We start from the raw sequence: 23,069 nt of genomic DNA on the forward strand, positions 1-23,069 counted from the left end.
TAAAGATAGATAGATAGATAGATAGATAGGGAGTTGTAGTTGCTGGGATTTATAGTTCACCTACAATCAAATAGCATGATAGAATTGAACCAACCTGGGCATACAGGACTCCCATGACCAACAGAAAACACTAGAACGGTTTGGTGAGCATTGACCTTGAGTTTGGGAGTTGTAGTTCACCTACATCCAGAGACTACCATGGACTCAAACAATGATGGATCTGGACCAAACTTGGCACGAATATTCCATATGCCCAAATATGAACACAGATGGAGTTTGGGGAAAACAGACCTTGACATTTGCGAGTTGTAGTTACTGCGATTTATAGTTCACCTACCATCAAAGAGTGTTCTGAACCCCACGAACGACAGAATTGCTTTTGGGCAGGCTCTCTGTGATGAAAATGAATGTGATACTAGGATGTGAACACTGGAGTGACATGATCTGAAATATGGTTAGCAAGAATATATGTGGCATGCTAAGTGAAAGTGAATGTTGATTTCATTATATAGCACAATAAAATGTAATAAAAATAAAAACAAGACTATTAAAAGACAGCAATGAGATTAAAACATATTAAAATATTTCATACCAATAAATGTATGTTTAAATGCATACGTTAGATTTGGTAAAACTACAGCTGCCATGATTCCATAGCATTGAACCTGAGAAGTGTCAAATTACATTAATTCTACTGTGTAGCTGCATCTTGTGTGCGTTGATGTGTATGAATTGGCTGTGAGTTAACTTCCATGTCTCTTTATAATTGCAGAGAGAGACACTGACCCGTTAGCTGGAAAAATAGATTAAAGAAGGAATTCTAGGGCAATTATGCATCCCCTCACTGTATGTTATCTAGCATGATCTATTGTGTTGCCTTGATTGATCCTGCTAGATGTCGTGTTAGAGCCCTTTCACACTATACCAGAGCTTCCCAAGCATTTCATGTTGGTGTCACATTTTTTAGACATAACATCATTTCATGACACAATAATCCAGTTTTACAAGTAATTGGTTAAACCAACCCCTTCTAAGAGATATGAACTTATACATACATTCTCATAATGAAAGGTGTGGAGATACGACATATCTCATCAAAACCTGTCATTTCTATTTTTAAAAATATATTATTTTTTAAGATAATATACATTTCCAAGATTTTTGTCATTTCTCATTATGTTCATACGATACACCTACTCACTGCAGCCAACACACGAATGTGTCTCGGCATGCACTTTGGAAAGTTCTGCTCTATACAGCTATGGCACTAGGATTCCACTTTAACTGGGATCACGGCACTGGCAGTTTAGGGAGGAATATTTTGGGTTATTGGCTCTTTTAATACCTCATTGATTTACAAATCCCAGTATTCCATAGGATGTTGTCATGGGACTTAAAACGAAGCATATTACTTTAATAGTTTAATGTGAAAGGGCTCTTTGGAATTAACCTAGAATTCTGTAATCTACCTGGGATTAAGTCCCATTTAAACCAATCAGGTTTATTTATGTACAGCAGTACAATTGCTGCACAGCATGAGGAAGATGGCTATGCAGTGAATTTCACTTGACAGTTGTGCTCAATTAATATAAGGGCCCAGTCTTGCTTTGAATAAGGAACATACTGATCCTGTTTTTTGCACTTAAACTCATTCCTAAATTCATTCATCTCTAAACTCTAGAATTAATGCTGTTTGATACCACTCCAATTGCCATAGCTCAATGCTATGGAATTCTGGGAGTTGTAGTTTGGTGAGGCACCAGCACTTTTTGGCAGAAAAGGCTAAAGACATTATCAAACTACAAATCCCAGGATCCCATAGCACTGAATCGCAGCAGTTAAAGTGGTGTCAAACTATATTAAACCGACAGCATAGATGCACCCCAAATGGTTTGAAAAGCATTAACAAAGTAGAATATGTGTCAGGGTATGTGGAGAGTATACCACAAAAGTAAATACTATTTAGATCCTGTAGCTTTATGTAGTGGCAGGATAGCCAATGAGGTTAATCCAGGGCACAATTAGTGCTGATTTAAAACTAGATTGAGTAGAGTATACTTAATTTAATGTGAGGTTTCTAGATTAAAGGGTGTGGTTTCTGGTATATTTGACTAGCTTGAACAACAGAGTGATGAGAATCATGAGCTTTCCAAGACTTCTAACCTTCATAGAATTGGAAGAGACCACAAGGGCTATCCAGTCCAAACCCATGCCATGTGGGAACACCCAATCAAAACACTCCCAAACAGATGGTCATTCAGCTTCTGTTTAAAAACCTTCATAGAAGGAGATTATACCACACTCAGGCAGCATATTCCACTTTTGAACAACTCTTACTATCAAGGAAATTTCCCTAATGTTTAGGTCCAACTCTTTCCTTGAAGATTGAACCCATTGCTTTGTGTTATAATCTCTACAGCAATAGAAAATGAGCTTGTTCCATCTTCAGCATGGCATCCTCTCAGATACTTAAACATATCTATTATGTTCCTTATGAACTTTTAAACATACCCAGCTTTCTTGGTTGTTCCTCATAGAACTTGGCTTCCAGATCTTTGGCCATATCCTCTTCGAATTGTCAATATCCCTTTTGAATTGTGATGCTCAGAATTGAACACAACATTATTCTAGGTGAGGTCTGAGCAAAGTGAAATGAAGTAGTGTAATTACTTCCCTCAATCTAGAGACACTATACTCGTATTGATACAGCCTACAATAACATTGACATTTCTTTTGTAGACATTAAGATGATAAAAGGAAACAGTGGTTAGTCATCCCTCGACATAGATGTGCATATTGCACACAAGTGTGGAAACTGTAGACAATTGCACATAACATCTATTTATTGAGACACAATTTAGACACTTTGTAGATTACTATTCAACTATCTATGGGCTCTTCCCTGGTTCTACTTGTTTTGTTGATTATCGCTTGATTATATGATGTTATGCTTCAGTGTTATTCTGCCTCACCTTCATACAATTAAGTGCTTAGGAATTTTTTTTAATTATAAAGATTGCCACTAATTACTCAGCTAGCAAGAGCTCAAACAACTGATAGTATGTCTACATTGATTCTAGAACAAATTGAGAACCATCCAGTCTGACAGTGCATTCCTACACATGTTTACCTGGCAGTAAATTCTACGAGGCTCAATTGGATTTACTCCAAAGCACATGTGTATAGGATTACAACTGGATTAGTGGCTGACACATTTTTATCAGTGTGGGAGCTGTGTGTCAATTTAAATATTTGTAAGCATTTGTCAGGACTTTGGATAACCACACAAATATGAAAAAGTGCTTTCTGGATGAAAAAAATTGAGGTGGGAACTGTTAATAGTTTAACAAATACAAACAAAATAAAGTATCACCAAATATGAATTTTATATTGAGCAAGGTAGTAGTTTATAGTCCTAATACGTCACAAAATTAAAATTGTGAACTGTTTAAGGTTTTTGAACACACCCCTCTTTTTTCAAAAACTCGAGAGCTACATTTCTGGTGATCTCCTAACCCGCCACCCTTCTCTTATCACAATTAATCGGGGAGATACTACTGCCAAGGTCATTCTTGTGTTTAGAGGCTTAGTAGGATTTAAACCTGGGTTTCCCCAGGCAAAGGTCCAACACTAAAACCACTTGACAACACCGGGTAGCTTATCAGAAAACTTATTTGATTTTCCTCCCTTCTCTTTGTCTTTGGTGGTTGATTATTATAAAACAGAGGAGGAAGGCTAATAGACTATGGCAGGGATCCTCAAACTTTTTAAACAGAGGGCCATGTCATAGTCTCTCAAACTGTTGGAGGGCCAGATTATAATTTGAAAAAATTGAAAAAAACAGGATTGAATTCCTATGCACACTGCACATATCTTATTTGTAGTGCAAAAACCACTTAAAAACAATACAATAATTAAAATGAAGAACAATTTTAACAAATATAAACTTATTAGTATTTCAGTGGGAATTGTGGGCCTGCTTTTGGCTGATGATAGGATTGTTGTTGTTGTGTGCTTTCAAGTTGTTTCAGGCTTAGGTTGACCCTGAGCGAGGGCTGGGTAAATGACCTTTGAGGGCCGTATTTGGCCCTCGGGCCTTAGTTTGAGGACCCCTGGACTATGGCCATCACATAGCCCTGCCATTCTTAATGAATATTTGTAGTGGAAAAACATTATATGGCATGGCCGCCCGGCAGGTCTGACTCCTCCATTACCAACCTTCGATGGTGCCGCCCTATCTCCATCGACCACTGTTAAGAGATTAGGTGTCATCCTGGATTCACAGCTGACAATGGAAGCTCGGGTCGCTGCTGCCAGCAAACAGGCCTTTTTCCATCTACAACAAGCGAGGCAACTGGCACCCTACCTATCTGACGAGGCTCTGGCAACTGTCATCCATGCCACGGTCACGTCTAGGCTGGACTATTGCAACGCCCTGTATGTGGGCCTTCCGAGTCTACGACCTGAAAGCTTCGTATTGTTCAGAATGCGGCAGCCAGGCTACTCACAAGAACGCCCATGAAATGCCATATAACACCAGTGCTGCAACATTTACATTGGCTTCCAACTGAGTACCGTGGCCTGTATAAGATGCTAGTTCTGACCTTTAAAACTCTTTATGGCCAGGGTCCATCGTACCTAAGGGACCGCCTCTCCTTCTCCCATCATTGGTCGCAACGACCAGCCCAACGTGACTTACTCCATATACCGGGTCCTAGAGAAGTGTACTTGGAAAGGACCAGACGCAGGGCTTTTTCTCTTTCTGCCCCTGCCTTGTGGAATTCCTTGCCGCCCTACATGAGAGCCATGCGTGACTTAGGGCCTTTTACTTTCACACTTAAGACCTGGCTTTTTACTAGAGCATTCGATCTCTGTTGATTTTTAATTTTTGTATGTATGTATTTTATCTTTTATAATTTAGCTGTAAATCGCCTGGAGCATTCTCGGATGGAGGGCGATTAATAAGTTATTAAATGATGATGATGATTATATGATTAGTGTAGATCCGTGTACAGTAATGTAGTTCAAAGGGCATTATATCGGGCACCGGGATTGCGGCGCAGTTGGCTGAGTGTCAGCTGCATTAAGATCACTCTGACCAAAAGGTCATGAGTTCGAAGCCAGCCTGGGTTGGAGTGGGTTTCCAACCAATTGTGTGTAGCCTGTTGTCGACCTTTGCAACCGGAAAGACAGTTGCATCTGTCAAGTAGGAAAATTAGGTACCACCTTAAAAAGTGTGGGGAGGCTAAATTAACTGATTTATGAGGCCATAAAGAAGAATCCAGCAAAGCATTCCAGCGGGGAAGCATGCGGGGAATGCGGAAGTGCATCATCAGTGTCGCAGATGGACGATGAAAGTGACAGCTCCCCTGGCGGCCAGAAAAAAGTTAAATCGCCTCTGTGTATGTCTGTATATGTTTGTATGTCAAAAATTGGCATTGAATGTTTGCCATATATATGTGTACACTGTAAGTGTACCCTGAGTCCCCTGCGGGGTGAGAAGGGCGGAATATAAAAGCTGTAAATAAATAAAAATATGGCTTTACACTAGGTATGGGCAAACTTCAGCCCTCCAGGTGTTTTGGACGTCAACTCCCACAATTCCTAACAGCCAATTATGGGAGTTGAAGTCCAAAACACCTGGGGGGGGGGGGAAGTTTGCCAATACCTGCTTACTAACCATATAATGCAGTCCAAAGGAGGACACATCTACACTGCAGAATTAATACAGTTTGATTCCACTTGAACTGCTCTGGAATCATGGGAGTTGTAGTTTAACAAGATCTTCAGCCTTCTCTGTCAAAGAGTGATGTCTCAGCAAACTAAGTCTTCCCAAGATTCCATAGTATTGAGTCATGGCAATCAAGTGGTTGCCTACACTGTAGAATTAACGCAGTTCAAATCGCGTTAATTCCAAAGTGGAGAAACAGCCCTCCACGCCCATTGCTATTTTCCCCTTTGTCGCCTACTTCCGCCTGTCTTGGTAAATCCCTGCTGTTGGCTTCACTAATAGGAAGGTACAGTCCAGATTGGGCAACCGCGATTGGACGGACTCCTCCGCGTGACTCTTCTGCGCCAATCAGAAGTCAAGAAAGTGAGGCAAGGTTGAAGCTCGCAGGAGAAAGAGTATTGCTCAGTGTTCAGCAGCTTGAGCAAGCAGGTGAGTGAGTTTTGGGATCTTTCTACGCTCTGGGAAAGCCGCAATCAGATTTTTTAGTCATCTTACAAAACATCGAAGGGCAAGTTTGCTTCTGTCCCAAGCCCTGGCTTGGAGGAGGCTCGATTGAGCTCCTGATCACGTGCAGAGTTTCGTAACATTGTAGTTTAGTCTTGGAGGAATCTGTGTGCCTCCCGATTTATGGCGACCTCTTGGATTCCTTAGGGTTTTCGCTGGAAAGGAATATTGGGGGTCTCCCATCCAAACTCCCACCAGGGCTGACCCTGCTTAACGTCCTGGATCAGACAGATAATGAGGCTCAGTGTTTTATCATCTGCAATATTGATAACAATTCTCTCTACCCTAGCATCTAAGAGTGCATCCACACTGTAGGTTTAACACACTTTGACACCGCTTAAATTGCCATGGCTCAATGCTATGGGATCCTGTGAGTTGTAGTTTTAATATTAATAATAATTTTAAAAAAACTTTATTTATAACCTGCCACTATCTCCCAAAGGGGACTCGGGGCGGCTAATATGAGGACAAGCCCAAAAATAATATAACATATATATATGCAATACAAGGAGAAGATCAAAAAACTCCTGGACCCTACTATATACAGAAAACTTAAGCAAGACCCAACTTCCAAAATAACCAGAAAAACCAACACTCTAATTAAAAACTCCTCAGTCAACTTCGACATACGACAGCAGCTATGTAAATCGGAAGCCCTTCCACCCAGGCTTTATGGACTCCCCAAAATCCATAAGGACTCCACCCCACTCAGACCAATCGTGAGTGCCATTGGGTCCCCCACATATGACTTAGCCAAATTTCTTGCTGCACAGTTACAAAGCCACATTGGGCTCACAACACACTACATCAAGGACTCAGCCCACTTCATTGAAAAAATCAGCAATCTCAAGCTAAATACAAATGACATACTGATCAGCTTCGATGTGGTGTCTCTATTTACCATGGTCCCAGTTGCAGACACCATGGCACTCATCAACCAGAGGTTCCCAGAAGACATCACAGCGCTGTTTCACCATTGCCTCACCACCAGCTATTTTCAGTGGGACAATGAATTCTACGAACAGAAAGATGGAGTAGCTATGGGGAGCCCTCTCAGCCCAGTCATAGCTAACTTCTACATGGAACAATTTGAAAAACAAGCTCTTGAAACAGCAACCAAAAAGCCCACTATATGGTTCAGATATGTGGATGACACTTTCACCATTTGGAGCCATGGAGAAGAAGAACTCAACAGGTTCCTGGAACATCTCAACAGCATCCACCCTAACATCCAGTTCACTATGGAAAAAGAAAAAGAAGGAAGATTGCCTTTTCTAGATGTCCTAGTCATCCGTAAACCAGATCAACAATTGGGTCACACCGTTTACAGAAAACCCACACACACAGATAGATATCTACATAAAAACTCCAACCATCACCCAAGTCAAAAAAGAAGCACCATTGAAGCCTTGGCAGACCGTGCAAAAAGAATCTGTGAACCCCACCTCCTCCAAGATGAACTGAACCACCTCAACTGGGCTCTACAGGCCAATGGATATTCCACCTCAGACATCAGAAGAGCTGAAAGACCAAGAACAAGCCACAAGAGTAAAGATGAAGATCCACCCAGAGGAAAAGTGTTCCTGCCATACATCAAGGGAACCACTGATCGCATAGGAAAGCTGATGAGGAAACACAACATACAAACAATCTACAAACCCACCAAGAAAATCCAACAAATGCTACGTTCAGCAAAGGACAAGAGGGATCCTCTCACCTCTGCAGGAGTCTACCGTATACCATGCAGCTGTGGACAAGTCTACATAGGGACCACCAAACGCAGCATTGCCCAAACACGAATCCAGGAACATGAAAGGCACTGCAGACTACTCCAACCAGAGAAATCAGCCATAGCAGAGCACCTGATGAACCAACCTGGACACAGCATTTTATTTGAGAACACAAAAATGCTGGACCACTCTCACAACCACCATGTCAGACTACACAGAGAAGCCATTGAAATCCACAAACATGTGGACAATTTCAACAGAAAGGAAGAAACCATGAAAATGAACAAAATCTGGCTACCAGTATTAAAAAATTCTAAAATTAAAACAGCAGAGAGAAAAACAGGCAGGGACTTCTAAGCACCTTTCATTAAGAGTTTGCTCCAGGCACAGTCAGCCCATTGTATGCTAATCAAGGTGGTCAGTTGAAAAGATTCACACCTAGCCCAACTTACAAAAGCCTTTTGTCTCACCCTGGTCAGTCCACAGATATATAAACCCCTTTTTTCCCAGCTCCAGCAGACCTCTGAGGATGCTTGCCATAGATGCAGGCGAAACGTCAGGAGAAATGCCTCTAGAACATGGCCATATAGCCCGAAAAAACCCACAAGAACTGAGTGATTCCGGCCATGAAAGCCTTCGACAATACAATATAACATAGGTCGCAGGTTCGATTCCGGGGAGCGGCGTGAGCTTCCGCTGTCAGCACTAGCTTCTGCCAACCTAGCAGTTCGAAAACATGCAAATGTGAGTAGATCAATAGGTGCCACTCCGGTGGGAAGGTAACGGTGCTCCATGCAGTCATGCCGCCCACATGACCTTGGAGGTGTCTATGGACAACGCCGGCTCTTTGGCTCAGAAATGGAGATGAGCACCACACCCCAGAGTCAGACATGACTGGACTTAATGTCAGGGGACAATCTTTACCTTTACTAATCAGACACAAAATAACAGAAAAACACATCATAACAAAATATATAAAATAAATAAAATAAACAGTATAAAATAGCATAGGAAAATCAAACACAAAGGGTGGGCCAGATGTATGACATAAAATGTTAAAAAGTTAAAACCTTGGGTGAGATAGGAATAAAAAGTGTATTTCATAGAATCAAAGAGTTGGAAGAGACCTCATGGGCCATCCAGTCCAACCCCCTGCGAAGAAGCAGGAATGTTTATTTATTTATTTGCGGCATTTATATGCCGCCCTTCTCACCCCGAAGGGGACTCAGAGCGGCTTACAATATATATTTTCATACAATATATTATATTATTAGCACAGTACAATATCAGTATATATTACTATATTGCACTATACCATTATATTGTAATATTATTAGTAATATTACATGTAATGTAAATATATAATTATAATTATAATATTGAATTATTATTACTAGTATTATATTGTATTACATTCAATATTGCATTCAATATTGTATTCAAATCACCCCTGACAGATGGCCATCCAGCCTCTGTTTAAAAGCCTCCAAAGAAGGAGCCTCCACCACACTCCGGGGCAGAGAGTTCCACTGCTGAACGGCTCTCCTTACAGTCAGGAAGTTCTTCCTCATGTTCAGATGGAATCTCCTTTCTTGTAGTTTGAAGCCATTGTTCCGCATCCTAGTCTCCAGGGAAGAAGAAAACAAGCTTGCTCCCTCCTCCCTGTGGCTTCCTCTCACATATTTATACATGGCTATCATATCTCCTCTCAGCCTTCTCTTCTTCAGGCTAAACATGTCCAGCTCCTTAAGCTGGTCCTCATAGGGCTTGTTCTCCATTTGTGTAAGAGAGGGACCCAAGAAGGAGAAGCAGTGCGATTTGACCTTTATAAATGACAGGGGAAGCTGCCTTATCATGAGGACCAGGCCCATAGCCAGGATTTCATTTCGGGGGGGGGGGGGCTGAATTTTTTTCAGGGGGGAGGGTTCGGGGGGGCTGAGTTTCGGGGGGGGGGGCCCGAGTCTGAGTGAAAGAGGGTCTAGCCTAGCAAACCCCAATACCCCCATGCATATGGGATATATTGAGTAGGGTGATCAGATCATGATATGAATAAACATAACAGTTTAAATAATGCACCAGTAAGGCCTTCTCGCGAACCACCATGAGAATTTTGGGGGGGGGGGGGGGCTGAAGCCCCTCAAGCCCCCCCCCCCCCCCCCCCGGCTACATGCCTGATGAGGACAATTGTAGGTGGAAACAAACAAATGGGTTGAGTGGTCACTCTCCGAAGGCACATCGGAAGAGCCTTTACTAAGAGTTTTACTAAGTATTCTGCCCTCTCTGCTCAAGAATCCTGGCACCTCACTGTAGTGCCAAACTGCATTAATTCTACAGAGTAGATGCGCCAGAAGTCATTGATAAAAACAGCCCAATTTCACCATTCTCGCACCCATCCATGAATTTGCCATAACCGAACATGTGACTTGAGGGCCCATACGGACATTCAACACTCCAGAAGGGGTAGATAACACTTTGGAAGATACAAACACAATTCAAAAAGATCTTGATAAATTAGGATATGGGGCTGAAATTTAAACATTTAAAAACAGAATGAAATTTAACTGAAAAAAAGGAAAAAAATTCTACAGTTTTGGCCAGAAAAATGAAATGCATATGAGGGCTAATAAATTGAAATTGAATCCTGACAAGACAGAGGTGCTCCTGGTCAGCAAAAGGCTGATTGGGGTATAATGATAATAACAATAATAATAAGGATTGAAGAGAAACAACTGGAAAAGCTGGCCTCAAAAGGTCAGACTAGGGCCTCTTCTACAGTGCCATATAATCCAGATTATCAAAGCAGATAGTCTGGATTTTATATGGCAGTGTAGAAGAGGTCTTGGTTTAATGGTTTTATTCTTATTCTAACTTTATTTGTACCCCACTAGCATCTCCTGAAGGACTCGATGCAGTTTACAAAGGCCAAGGCCACAATAAAACAACAATATAACAATTTCATATAAACCAAAGCAAATCAAAAACATTAAAGCAATAACAGTAAACAGTAAAAACAGCACACCGTGACACAATAAAACTAGGCCGGACAAATGTACTGGGTACAGATTAAAAGTGCTGAGTATGCTGAGTGATATAAGGATTTTGGATAAGTGCAATGTGCCGACAATCTTAATCTCTAATAAAGTGCTTTTGGGACATGTTGCTGGGGTTTCCTATTCTGGAAAGGCACACCGGAATAGCCAGGTCTTCAAGCTCTTCCTAAAGACTGCCAACGTTGGGGCTTGTCTGATGTCCTTGGGGAGGGAATTCCAGAGTCGGGGGGCTACCACAGAGAAGGCCCTGTCCCTCATCCCACCAGCCGCGCTTGCGACGTAGGTGGGATTGTGAGCAGGGTCTCTCCAGATGAACGAAGAGAGCATGTGGGTTCATAGACTGAGATGCGGTCACGCAGATAGGCAGGTCCCAAACAGGAGGTAGATTTTGACTGAACATTACAAAGAATTTCTTGCAGTTAGGAGTTATTTGCTAATGAAACCTGGAGAAATTGTAATATTTCTTTCTCTAGATGACTTCAAAAAAAAAAAAAGAAAAGAAAAAAGGATAAAGCTCCTTGGTGAAGGTGCTCTAGCTGAAGTTCCAGCACTGTGCAGGAAATGGACACAATGCCTATGGATGCCCTTTTTACTGTAATAACAATGATGGCTACCAGTATTAAAAAAAACTCAAAAATGACAACAGCAAAACAACAGAGAGTAAACAATCAGGCACATCAATTCACTCTCAACAAGAGATTCCCCCCAGGCGCTTCCAGGCCATTGAATGCAAATCAAGGTGATCAGCTGAAACATTACCCTGTTCATTCCACAGATATATAAACCCATTTTCCTACTTCCAACAGACCTCACTACCTCTGAGGATGCTTGCCATAGATGCAGGCGAAACGTCAGGAGACAAATTGCCTCCAGAACATGGCCATATAGCCCGGAAAAACCTACAACAACCCAACAATGATAATAGTAATAATAATAGCAAATCTATTATCTGCCTCTCGCTGAGGCTCAGGGTGGGATACAACATGGTTAAAACAAGAGATAAAACACTAAAACACATACAACAAGAAACAAAGTTAAACTACAAGTTAAAATCCACAGATCTATATAAATAAAAATGTAATATTCGTTTGTGGGATTGACAAAACTCAAAAACCACTGGACAAATAAACACCAAATTTGGACACCTAACAACCCAATGTATGTCCTTCACTCAAAAAAACTGATTTTGTCATTTGGGAGTTGTAGTTGCTGGGATTTATAGTTCACCTACAATCTAAGTCTATTCTGAACCCTACCAACGATGGAATTGAACCAAACTTGGCACACAGTTCTCCCATGACCAACTGAAAATACTGGAAGGGTTTGGTGGGCCGTGTCCTTTGGTTTTGGAGTTGTAGTTCACCTACATCCAAAGATCACTGTGGGTTCAAACAATGATGGATCTGGACCAAACTCTACAAGAATACTCAATATGCTCAAATGTGAACACTGATGGAGTTTGGGGAAAATACAATCTTGACATTTGGGAGTTGTAGTTGCTGGGATTTATAGTTCACCTACAATCACAGAGCATTCTGAACACCACCAATGATACAATTGGGCCAAACCTCCCACACAGAACCCCCATGTGGGCCACAGCAACACGTGGCAGGGGACAGCTAGTGAAATATAGATTCAAATTCATAACTGGGTAGGCTTGCCGAAAGAGATGGCTCTTCAGTTTTGTCTTAAATTGTACTAAGGTTCTTTTAAAAATAAATTAATTAGTGATTTTACTTGTCTTTTGTTATTTTTTTATTTTCCAGGGAGGATGTTTTTGGTGGGACTGACAGGTGGCATTGCATCAGGGAAAAGCACTGTTGTAGCTGTACTGCAGGAATTGGGCTGTGCTGTTATCGATGCTGATGTGATCGCCCGTCAAGGTGGGTTTTTTATACAAGCAGCCTGTATTATTTCCTGCATGAGTGAACTGGAGACAGACTGCTGTTCACAAGCAACCCACCACACAGAGATAGGAGATCTCAGAGACTGAATTCTCAAAGGAAATATTATTGGGTACTGTTCCATGACGCCTGCCATTCCATCTCTTAGCAAAGATCTTCCCCAGTGCTGTAGGCAAGAGTTCACCTAGGTATTTTGCTACCCAAGGTAAAGCAGCCATGCATGCACACCTGAGGAAATAAATGCCACCTCTCCATGTTTAGCAGTAACAATACAACTAGGTGTTACAATTTTAGTCAATATTATTGTAATATTGTATGGTAGGTATTGTAATATTAGCAGGTCAGAAGCAAATTGAGAATACAATTATAATGCATGCAAAATCCACAAGTTAAAACCTTGGCCTTGTACTAAATTTCCTTTGACCAGAAGCTGGCCACTTTGAGTGCCTCTGGTGTGGCTGCAAGAAGATCCTCCATTGTGCATGTGGTACGGCTCAGACTGCATTGTAGTAAGTGGCCTGTGGTTTTCTCTTCTCCACACTCGCATGCCGTGGACTCCACTTTGTAGCCCCATTCCTAAGATTGGCTCTGAATCTTGTGGTGCCAGAGTGCATTCTGTTCAGCATTTTCTAACTCTCCCAGTCTTATGTGTGCCCAGGAGGGAGTTTCTCATCTGGTACCAGCCACTGATTGAGGTTCTGGGTTTTAACCTGCTACTTTTGGACTTTTGCTTGCTGAGGTGTTCCTGTGAGTAGCTCTATAGATCTTAGGAATAATAAATAAATAAATTAGTAAATAATAATAAATGAAATATTTAACAATTTGCTGCCCTTTTGTGACACTTAAATTTTACCAGGGTGGCAGCAACCTCATTCTACTTATAATATATAATTCTAATAATATAATATATAATATATTGTATATACATATAATATTTATAATATTATAATGTAATGCAATGTAATAGTAATAATAATAATATGGTTTTATAATTATATATTTATATTACATGTAATATTACTAATAATATTACAGTATAATTGATATAGTACAATATAGCAATACTTAAAATTGATATTGTACTATGCTAATAATATATTGTATGTATATATACCTTGTAAGCCGCTCTGAGTCCCCTTCGGGGTGAGAAGGGCGGCATATAAATGTCGCAAATAATACTTAACAATAGTTCTGGTCTTGTCTCAGAGCCACATTAGGTATATAATTTTGAGATTGTTGGAGGAGGCCCTGCACTCGATCCCACCTGCTTCACAAGCACGTCTGGCGGGGACGAGAGACAGGGCCTTCTCTGTGGTGGCCCCTCGGCTGTGGAACTCTCTGCCCAAGGATATCAGATCGCCCCCCTCCCTCTTGAGCTTTCGAAAAAAACTGAAAACTTGGCTCTTCGAGCAAGCTTTTGGAGCCTCAGCTTAATTAGATAAACCAGAATTGGAAAACGACCTAGGAACAGCTAAGACAACGGAACGGATGAGGGCTGAATATGAAGACCTAGTTTTAAATTTTTTATTGTTCGCTGGTTTGATGTTTTTAGATATATTGTAATATGATGTTCTATTTTTATTAATGTATATATTTTATATATGGCATTTAATTGTGCCGATTGTTCGCCGCCCTGAGTCGCCTTTGGGCTGATATGGGTGGGATAAAAATGATATAAATAAATAAATAAATAAATAAATAAAAGGACCATGACTTGCTTGCTTGAGACTATCCACCTGACATGTGTGATGGCCAACAGACATTTTGGTTCCTTAAATGTTAGCTCTGTTTCTGGGTATATTTGACCTGTTGATTCCAAAAGTCAGCTTTAGTTTTTTGAGATACAGAACATATGCCATGTACCAGTCTTCATCTGCTCACCCATAGAAAATCATGATTACTGTATCTAAGAAACTAGGACGAATGTAGTCTATCCAATGCAATTTTCTAAATCAGCACTCCAAATAACCCCAGGAACAGGCCTAAAAACCAAGTCACCAAGAAGAACTATTGTTTGGTGGTGTTATCTTTTTCCAGAGTGTGGCCTTCTGACATGTCTAAAGTCATCTTAGCTTCTAGTGAAAGTTCAGGCTTGATTTACTCCAAGACCTATTAATTTGATTTTTTAGCTGTCTATGGTATCCACAGAACATTCCTCCCACAATACATTTCAAATGCATTGATTTTCTTCTTGTCAGCATTCTTCAGTATCCAGCTTTCACACCCACACATGGAAATTGGATCTAGATTTACCACTGGTCTTCTTTAGCAGCTCAACTATTGAAGTTGTAATTTGCCAGTCTGTTGCTTTGTTGCTAGGAGCAGTAAATCTGATAACTCTGGCAATTTGGGTGAGCCAACTTGACTTTCAGCTTCTGAACAAGAAGTTGTGATCTTTACCACCAGGCCGGGTTTCTCATTGCTACAACAAAACACAAATGGAAAGCAACATTAGTAGTATTTTAATGTCAAGGTTGTTTTGCTTTCATTCCTCAGTGGTCCAACCAAGCTTCCGAGCATACCAGCGCATTGTGCATTCATTTGGTCCTGAGATTATATTGGAGAATGGAGAGCTCAACCGTGAAGCCCTCGGAAGTATTGTTTTCTCCCAGCCGGAAAAACGTCGACTACTAAACTCTATCACTCATCCCGAGATCCAGAAGGAGATGCTAAAACAGATCTTGAAATACTTTCTGCTGGGTAAGCTGTTGGAGAGGTTGATTTTCCTATGCAGAATCCTTGGGGCATACATGCCGACAAAAGTTGCATGCTTCTCCCTGCCGCACATTGATTTTTCATTCCTAGTGAGAGGGAAAGGGCTGGAAAAGGCATATTTGCTGCTCCCTTTGTGCCTCGTTGTTTGCGCCTGTCCATCTCACTTCTTACACCCTGAGAATTCCTCCTCCTTTATGCTTGCCCTTTGCTTTCCTGCTCCCTTAACGTGGCTTTAAAGAGCACCGGCACAAAAGTGTCTTTGGGATGCATTGTGCATAATGTCACACCTTCTGAAATGCTCGCGCAGCTCCCTTGCACCCCCTGCTCTCCCTGGCACTCATATGAAAGCTCTCTTTTGAACTTGATAAGGTAAAATAATAGCTTGACAGCTGGGATTTCAACAGGGCCTTTCTGTTCCTTCCCTTGCATTCTTCCGATAAACTGGTAACAAATACAGCTGTCAAACCTGTCTAATCGAGTGGGCGATAGTATCACTGGCTGCTTTGGAGGTCTAGAGGCAGGACAGAAGGATGTCTGTACCAGAAGGAGTTGGGAATTATTAAGGGCAAGCCAGGCAATACAGGAGTGCTCTCTTGTTTCTAAGGAAAGCATAACCTTCTCACATTAAGAGATGAGAAAGGAAAGCATGCGGGAAAAGGAGAAGGCAACTTCCATGGCTCTCCTCAGGATCTCTATAGTCCCAAAGAACTATGCCATCCTCACACCGGAAGGTTTTTAAGTTAATTAAAAACAAAAACCTCTGAGGATGCTTGCCATAGTTGCAGGCGAAACGTCAGGAGATAATGCTTCTAGAACATGGCCATATAGCCCGAAAAACCTACAACAATCCAGTGATTCCAGCCATGAAAGCCTTCGACAATAATTAAATTTACTTGGAGTGAATCAGCTCCAAGTAAATCATCATCACAATATAAAAAATACTACTAATATACACGAGCAAAATTTAGGGCCCTTCCACACAGCCCTATATCCCAGAATATCAAGGCAGAAAATCCCACATTATCTGAGTGTGGACTCAGATAACCCAGTTCAAAGCAGATATTATGGGATTTCCTGCCTTGATATTCTGGGATAAAGGGCTGTGTGGAAGAGCCCCCAGTTGCTACTCTAAGACAGACTGACTTAAAGAGGGGTGGGAATGCAACTGCTGTAGGTCTGTGTGGCAATTTGCTGCTCCAGAGCCTTCCAACCCTCCCCAAAAATACAACAAAAAGAGCAAAGTCCATTTTCATAGGTGAAACTTGCAACCTTTTAAAAGAGGTATTTGAGGTTTCCAGGAGTTAACAGCCCACTATTAGTTTTCAGCCAGGTACTGTATGCCAGGGGTCCTCAAACTAAGGCCAGAGGGCTGGATACGGCCCTCCAAGGTCATTTACCCGGCCCTCGCTCAGGGTCAACCTAAGTCTGAAATGACTTGAAAACACACATCAACAACAACAATCCTATCTCATCAGCCAAAGGCAGGCCTACACTTCCCACTGAAATACTAATAAGTTTACATATGTTAAAACTGTTCTTCATTTTCAATGTTGTATTGTTTTTAAGTGTTTTTTTCACTACAAATAAGATACGTGCAGTGTGCAAAGGAATTAATTCATTAACTCAGACCTCACCTCTGAGGAAGCTTGCCATAGATGCAGGCGAAACGTCAGGAGAAATGCCTCTAGAACATGGCCATATAGCCCGAAAAAACCCACAAGAACTGAATTAATTCATGATTTTTTCAAATTATAATTCGGCCCTCCAACAGTTTGAAGGACTGTGCCCTGGCCCTCTGTTTAAAAAGTTTGAGGACCCCTGGTATAGGTTATAGTGCTTGAGGGTCATGAAAATAACTAAAAGAGCTATATGTGACTTTAGGATCTAACATGGCCCCCCTTTGAATTAAATGATTGGAACATAGTAAATTAGCACACGTGTAAGTTCTATTAATTCAGTATGTCTTCATCAGCTGGGGACTAGCAATTGAATATTGATCAAGAGGCTTTATAGGCTTTCCTGAGTTAAAAATAGAGGTTATCCCTATTGGTAGAAGTGACGAGAGGAAGAACTAAGTAGTATCTCGTTTCCAAAAATTCATATTGGGCAGTGGGAAACAAAGGAGCAGAATTCAAAACGGTCTTGACAGATTAGAGTGATGGGCCAAAACTAACAAAATGAAATTCAACAGTGACAAATGCAAGATTCTCCACTCAGGCAGAAAAAACAAAATGCAAAGATACAGAATGGGGGACGCCTGGCTCGACAGCAGTATGTGTGAAAAAGATATTGGAGTCCTTGTGGACAACAAGTTAAACATGAACCAACAATGTGATATGGCGGCAAAAAAAGCCAATGGGATTTTGGCCTGCATCAATAGGAGTGTAGTGTCTAGATCCAGGGAAGTCATGCTATCTCTTTATTCCACCTTGGTTAGACCACACCTGGAATACTGTGTCCGATTCTGGGCAAGTTGGAATGTGTCCAGAGGAGGGCGAATAAAATGATCAAGAATCTGGAGAACAAGCCCTATGAAGAGCGGCTTAAAGAGCTAAGGATGTTTAGCCTGAAGACGCGAAGTCTGAGAGGAGATATGATAGCCATGTATAAATATGTGAGAGGAAGCCACAGGGAGGAGGGAGCAAACTTGTTTTCTGCTTTCCTGGAGACTAGAACACGGAACAATGACTTCAAACTACAAGAGAGGAGATTCCATCTGAACTTGAGGAAGAATTTCCTGACTGTGAGAAACTCTCTGCCCCGGAGTGTGGTGGAGGCTCCTTCTTTGGAAGCTTTTAAACAGAGGCCAGATGGCCATCTGTCGGGGGTGCTTTGAATGCAATATTCCTGCTTCTAGGCAAGGAGTTGGACTGGATGGCCCATGAGGTCTCTTCCAACTCTATGATTCTAAGATTCTATGAAAGCTAATTCAAGACCTGAATCTTAAAAATGACATCAGATGGAGGATTTTTCACTTTCTTTGTATTGCACAAAATCATTCATAGGATTAGTTGAGAAGAGGCCTCTGTTAGGCTGGAGTGATGGACCACAATAGTACCTGGTCGGTATATAAATCCCAGTCCAAATTCAGTCTTTCATTATCTACCAGAGGAATACAATTATTCATGTTATCTATTTGCATATTTTCATAGAATCATAGAATCAAAGAGTTGGAAGAGACCTCATGGGCCATCCAGTCCATCCCCCTGCCAAGAAGCAGGAATATTGCATTCAAATCACCCCTGACAGATGGCCATCCAGCCTCTGCTTAAAAGCTTCCAAAGAAGGAGCCTCCACCACACTCCGGGGCAGAGAGTTCCACTGCTGAACGGCTCTCACAGTCAGGAAGTTCTTCCTAATGTTCAGATGGAATCTCCTCTCTTGTAGTTTGAAGCCATTGTTCCGCGTCCTAGTCTCCAAGGAAGCAGAAAACAAGCTTGCTCCCTCCTCCCTGTGGCTTCCTCTCACATATTTATACATGGCTATCATATCTCCTCTCAGCCTTCTCTTCTTCAGGCTAAACATGCCCAGTTCCCTAAGCCGCTCCTCATAGGGCTTGTTCTCCAGACCCTTGATCATTTTAGTCGCCCTCCTCTGGACACATTCCAGCTTGTCAATATCTCTCTTGAATTGTGGCTTTACCTAAAACTTTCAGTTTGGAATGGAGGAAGAATTAATATTTTGCAGTGCCCAATAGAATATTTACTTCTGTTTTTTTCAGGTCATCGGTATGTAATCTTGGACATTCCTCTCCTCTTTGAAACCAACACATTGACCAAGTTCATGAAACATACTGTTCTTGTGTACTGGTAAGGAAAATATTGTTTGCCATCAAACTCATATCAGTGTTATTCTGAAAAGAACAAACAAATGAGGTATGTTTTTAAACATTTCAAACATGTTTAAGGGCATCCACACAGTGGCATAGGAATCCCTTGCATTGAGTGGTTGCATCATGCCCCAGGCCTCCAAGCCTCAGAGTAAATTCATATACAAGGCTTGAGACATTTAAAAAGACAGTTGATTTTAATTCTGCATTCTGAATATAGCCACATCAGCAGTCACACAGTTATATGATCTGACCTAAGGTACTGTCTCCTGGGCTAACCTCCTGTGGCTATTCTGAAAGGCAAGCTTTTTATAGCTTTATTCTTGTCGGTTTTATACTAGGAAACTAAGATATTCCAGTAAATTTCAATGATCACTTAAGGGCAACGTTTCCATTTAGCCATTTGATTGTGGTATCTTAAAACCAGCCATATTGAGTAGGATCCCTATATACATGGAGATATATTTCTGAACTTACTGTGGACGTTTTTTTTTTATTAGGTTATGTGTCAACTGGTTTTAATTGTAATTGTGTATTGATACATCAAATTGCTGCCTGTTATAAGGCCGCCTTGAGTCCCTTTGGCTTGAGAAAGGAGGGTTACAAATATAGTAAATAATAATAATAAATAAATAAACAGGAAATACTGGATAATAGCCAAAACTATTGAAATAAATGACTTCTAGCAGAAATCAGTGTACATTCACCCTGGAGCGCATAAAGGTAATAATAATAATAATAATAATAATAATAAGAAGAAGAAGAAGAAGAAGAAGAGTAACAACAACAACAAAGAACTGGTGGGATCACAAGCCAGAAAAATTACAGAAAATGAACACGTCAAGCTATTCTGGGACTTCCAGATTCAGACAGACAAAGTTTTGGAGCATAACACTCCTGATCTCATGATCGTGTTAAAAAACAAAATATGGATTGTGGGTGTTCCAATCCCAGGTGACAGCAGGATTGCAGAGAAACAACCGGAAAAGATGACATGATATGAGGACTTAAAGATCGAACTGGCTTGTGGTACAAGCCAGTCAAGGTGGTCCCAGTGGTGATTGGTACACTGGGTGCAGTGCCTTATGAGCTTGGCCTGCACTTAAATACAATCAGAGCTGACAAGATTACCATCTGCCAGCTGCAAAAGGCCACCTTACTGGGATCTGCATGCATTATTCGCCGATGCATCACACAGTCCTAGACACTGGTGATGAAAATTTCAGAACTCTAACAAAACTCTCAAAATTTCATTATAAATGGCAGTTACTAATTGGTTCTATCATAAAAATCACCAATAATGAAATAATAATTAAATTTTGAAAGTTTTGTTAGAGTTCTGAAATTTTCACCACCACACCTTTAGTTTTGTAAGTACTTTAGGACCATTTAGAACCTTGAATTGACCAGGCCTAGTAGATAGATACTTTGATACATAAAGAAATCATTGGAGCTTTCTGACTTTGCCTCTGAACGGAATGTATCTTTCCTTCCTCTGTCAGTGACCCGCAATCCCAGCTTTCTCGCCTGATGCGAAGGAACGGTTTGACCCAGGCTGAGGCAGAAGCACGCATTGCTGCCCAGCTGCCCCTTGACCAGAAAGTCAAGATGGCCAAGCATGTCATCGACAACTCGGGCGATCCTGAAGCCACAAGGAGGCAGGTCCTGAAGTTGCACGCGGCATTGGAGGACTCCTTGGACTTTCTCTGGGTGCGCCTGTTGGCTGTGGTGGCAACTGCCGGGTTGGGCAGCCTAGTGTATTGCTTCCTGCGGCAACTTGTATCGTAACTTGCCCTTTCCATGCTGGGAAAGGCAACAGATATCTTGACCCTTTAACTCATTTTGCTAATGTAATGTACATGTCTGAGGAAGAGAAACAAGAAGATGGTTTGGTGGCTTTATTATTTTTCATTCAGCTCACCTCCATTGCTCACATCTAAGAAAATAAAAGAGGGCATCCTTCCAATTCTTCCAAAATTGCTATTGGCTTCCTTTCTTCTAGGGATCTTTCAAAAAATAAAACACACTTAACAAGGAAACATGAATGGGGTCATGGCTTACTAAGAAAAATAGAGTGCGTGTAATAACCTCAGGGTCAAGACACAATTCTTGTATTACGTTTTGACATTAGAATCGACCCAATACAAAACAGTAACTATGTTGTGTATTCTCTCCCCACAGATGGGGGAAACCTGGAATTTCTCACAATTTGAAAAGCTTTGTTTTTGATGAGTCTTTGAGAATATGGTTTTCTAAAGTGTTTATTTCCCGCTTCTTCTCTCCCAAAGGACTCAAAGCAGCAAAAAATAAAAACCTTACAATATGTAAACTAAAATTCAAAGCATACAAACATTAAAATAAACAAGGACTTATTTCTGTGTACTTGACTTCTCTCTAGCTTGGAGTGTAATGCACTTGGAGATAATTTCTGAATGTTCAACATACACATGGAACTTTCATTGTGTAGGCTTATTCGCTGAAGAAATCCACTGGGTGCATCACAAAATTCTAGCATGTTGTGGAAGATCCAGTGTATTCTTGAGTGTTATCCTGGTAAATTGTATGTCATTTTAGCGCCATGGAATATTGAGTACTTTCATTGATTCTGCATATCACATTTTTATATACTACATATGGGGATATTTATTTATTTATTTAAAACATTTAATGTTCCGTCCTTCTCACCCCGAAGGGGACTCCGGGTGGAGCACAGCATATACACGGCAAACATTCAATGCCGGGACACAAATTCGCATACACATACATAAACATTAAAAAACATTTATCAAAATATTAAAATACCATTTAAAACTGTCCTAGTCATCCACATCAAATCTAGTATTTTGGCATGGTCATCTTTCCTATTGATGCTTTATTGCCCTGTCCCGAAAGCTTGGTCTCACAGCCAAGTTTTTACCATCCTTCTAAAGGATAGAAGGGAGGGGGCTGACCTGATCTCACCAGGAGGGGAGTTCCATAGCCAGGGAGCAATCACTGAGAAGGCCCTGTCTCTCGTCTCCACCAATCGTGCCTGTGACAATGGCGGGACGGAAAGCAGGGCCTCCCCGGAGGATCTTAATCTCGATGATGGTTGATAGGGGGAGATGCGTTTGGACAGGTAATTTGGGCCGGGGCCATTTAGGACTTTATAGGCCAAAGCCAGCACTTTGAATTGTGCCCGGTAGCAAACTGGCAGCCAGTGGAGCTGGCGTAACATGGGAGTTGTATGCTCCCTGTATGCCGCCCCAGTTATTAACCTGGCTGCCTCTCGTTGGACTATTTGAAGCTTCCGAGCAGTCTTCAAAGGCAACCCCACGTAGAGTGCGTTGCGGTAGTCTATCCTAGATGTAACGAGAGCGTGGACCACCGTGGCCAAGTCTGATTTCCCAAGGTACGGGCACAGCTTGCGCACAAGTTTTAATATGTGCAATACAGGTAAGTAACAGGAAAAAATGTTGCACTAATCCAAAACAACAGGCTGTTCAAAAATGCAAGACAAACAGAGACCATTTATCATGAAAGTTATTTAACTTTCTCCTTATGGGCATAATCCACTAGGCAAGACTGTAACCCTGAAGTCAGTGTAAACCTGACACCCCTTCTACA

General features: G+C 41.3%; 1 protein-coding gene across 1 annotated transcript; it reads left to right on the plus strand.

Moving 5' to 3' along the window:
* The first annotated feature begins 6,093 nt into the window (after positions 1-6,093).
* On the plus strand, positions 6,094-21,440 carry DCAKD (dephospho-CoA kinase domain containing). The gene is made up of 5 exons (XM_060781195.2): positions 6,094-6,160; positions 12,782-12,898; positions 15,416-15,619; positions 19,356-19,443; positions 20,966-21,440. Exons 2-5 carry the CDS (start codon positions 12,787-12,789, stop codon positions 21,249-21,251), a joined length of 690 nt encoding a protein of 229 aa, XP_060637178.1. The 5' UTR covers positions 6,094-6,160; positions 12,782-12,786; the 3' UTR covers positions 21,252-21,440.
* Positions 21,441-23,069: the final 1,629 nt, after the last annotated feature.

The sequence above is a fragment of the Anolis sagrei genome, chromosome 6 (assembly GCF_037176765.1).
Source record: "Anolis sagrei isolate rAnoSag1 chromosome 6, rAnoSag1.mat, whole genome shotgun sequence".
Lineage (NCBI taxonomy): Eukaryota > Metazoa > Chordata > Lepidosauria > Squamata > Dactyloidae > Anolis > Anolis sagrei.

Coding starts and splice junctions, on each gene's coding strand:
- DCAKD (XM_060781195.2), top strand. CDS start 12,787: ATGTTTTTGGTGGGACTGACAGGTGGCATTGCATCAGGGAAAAGCACT. Junction 12,899..15,415: donor TGATGTGATCGCCCGTCAAG/GTGGGTTTTTTA, acceptor TTCATTCCTCAG/TGGTCCAACCAAGCTTCCGA. Junction 15,620..19,355: donor CTTGAAATACTTTCTGCTGG/GTAAGCTGTTGG, acceptor TGTTTTTTTCAG/GTCATCGGTATGTAATCTTG.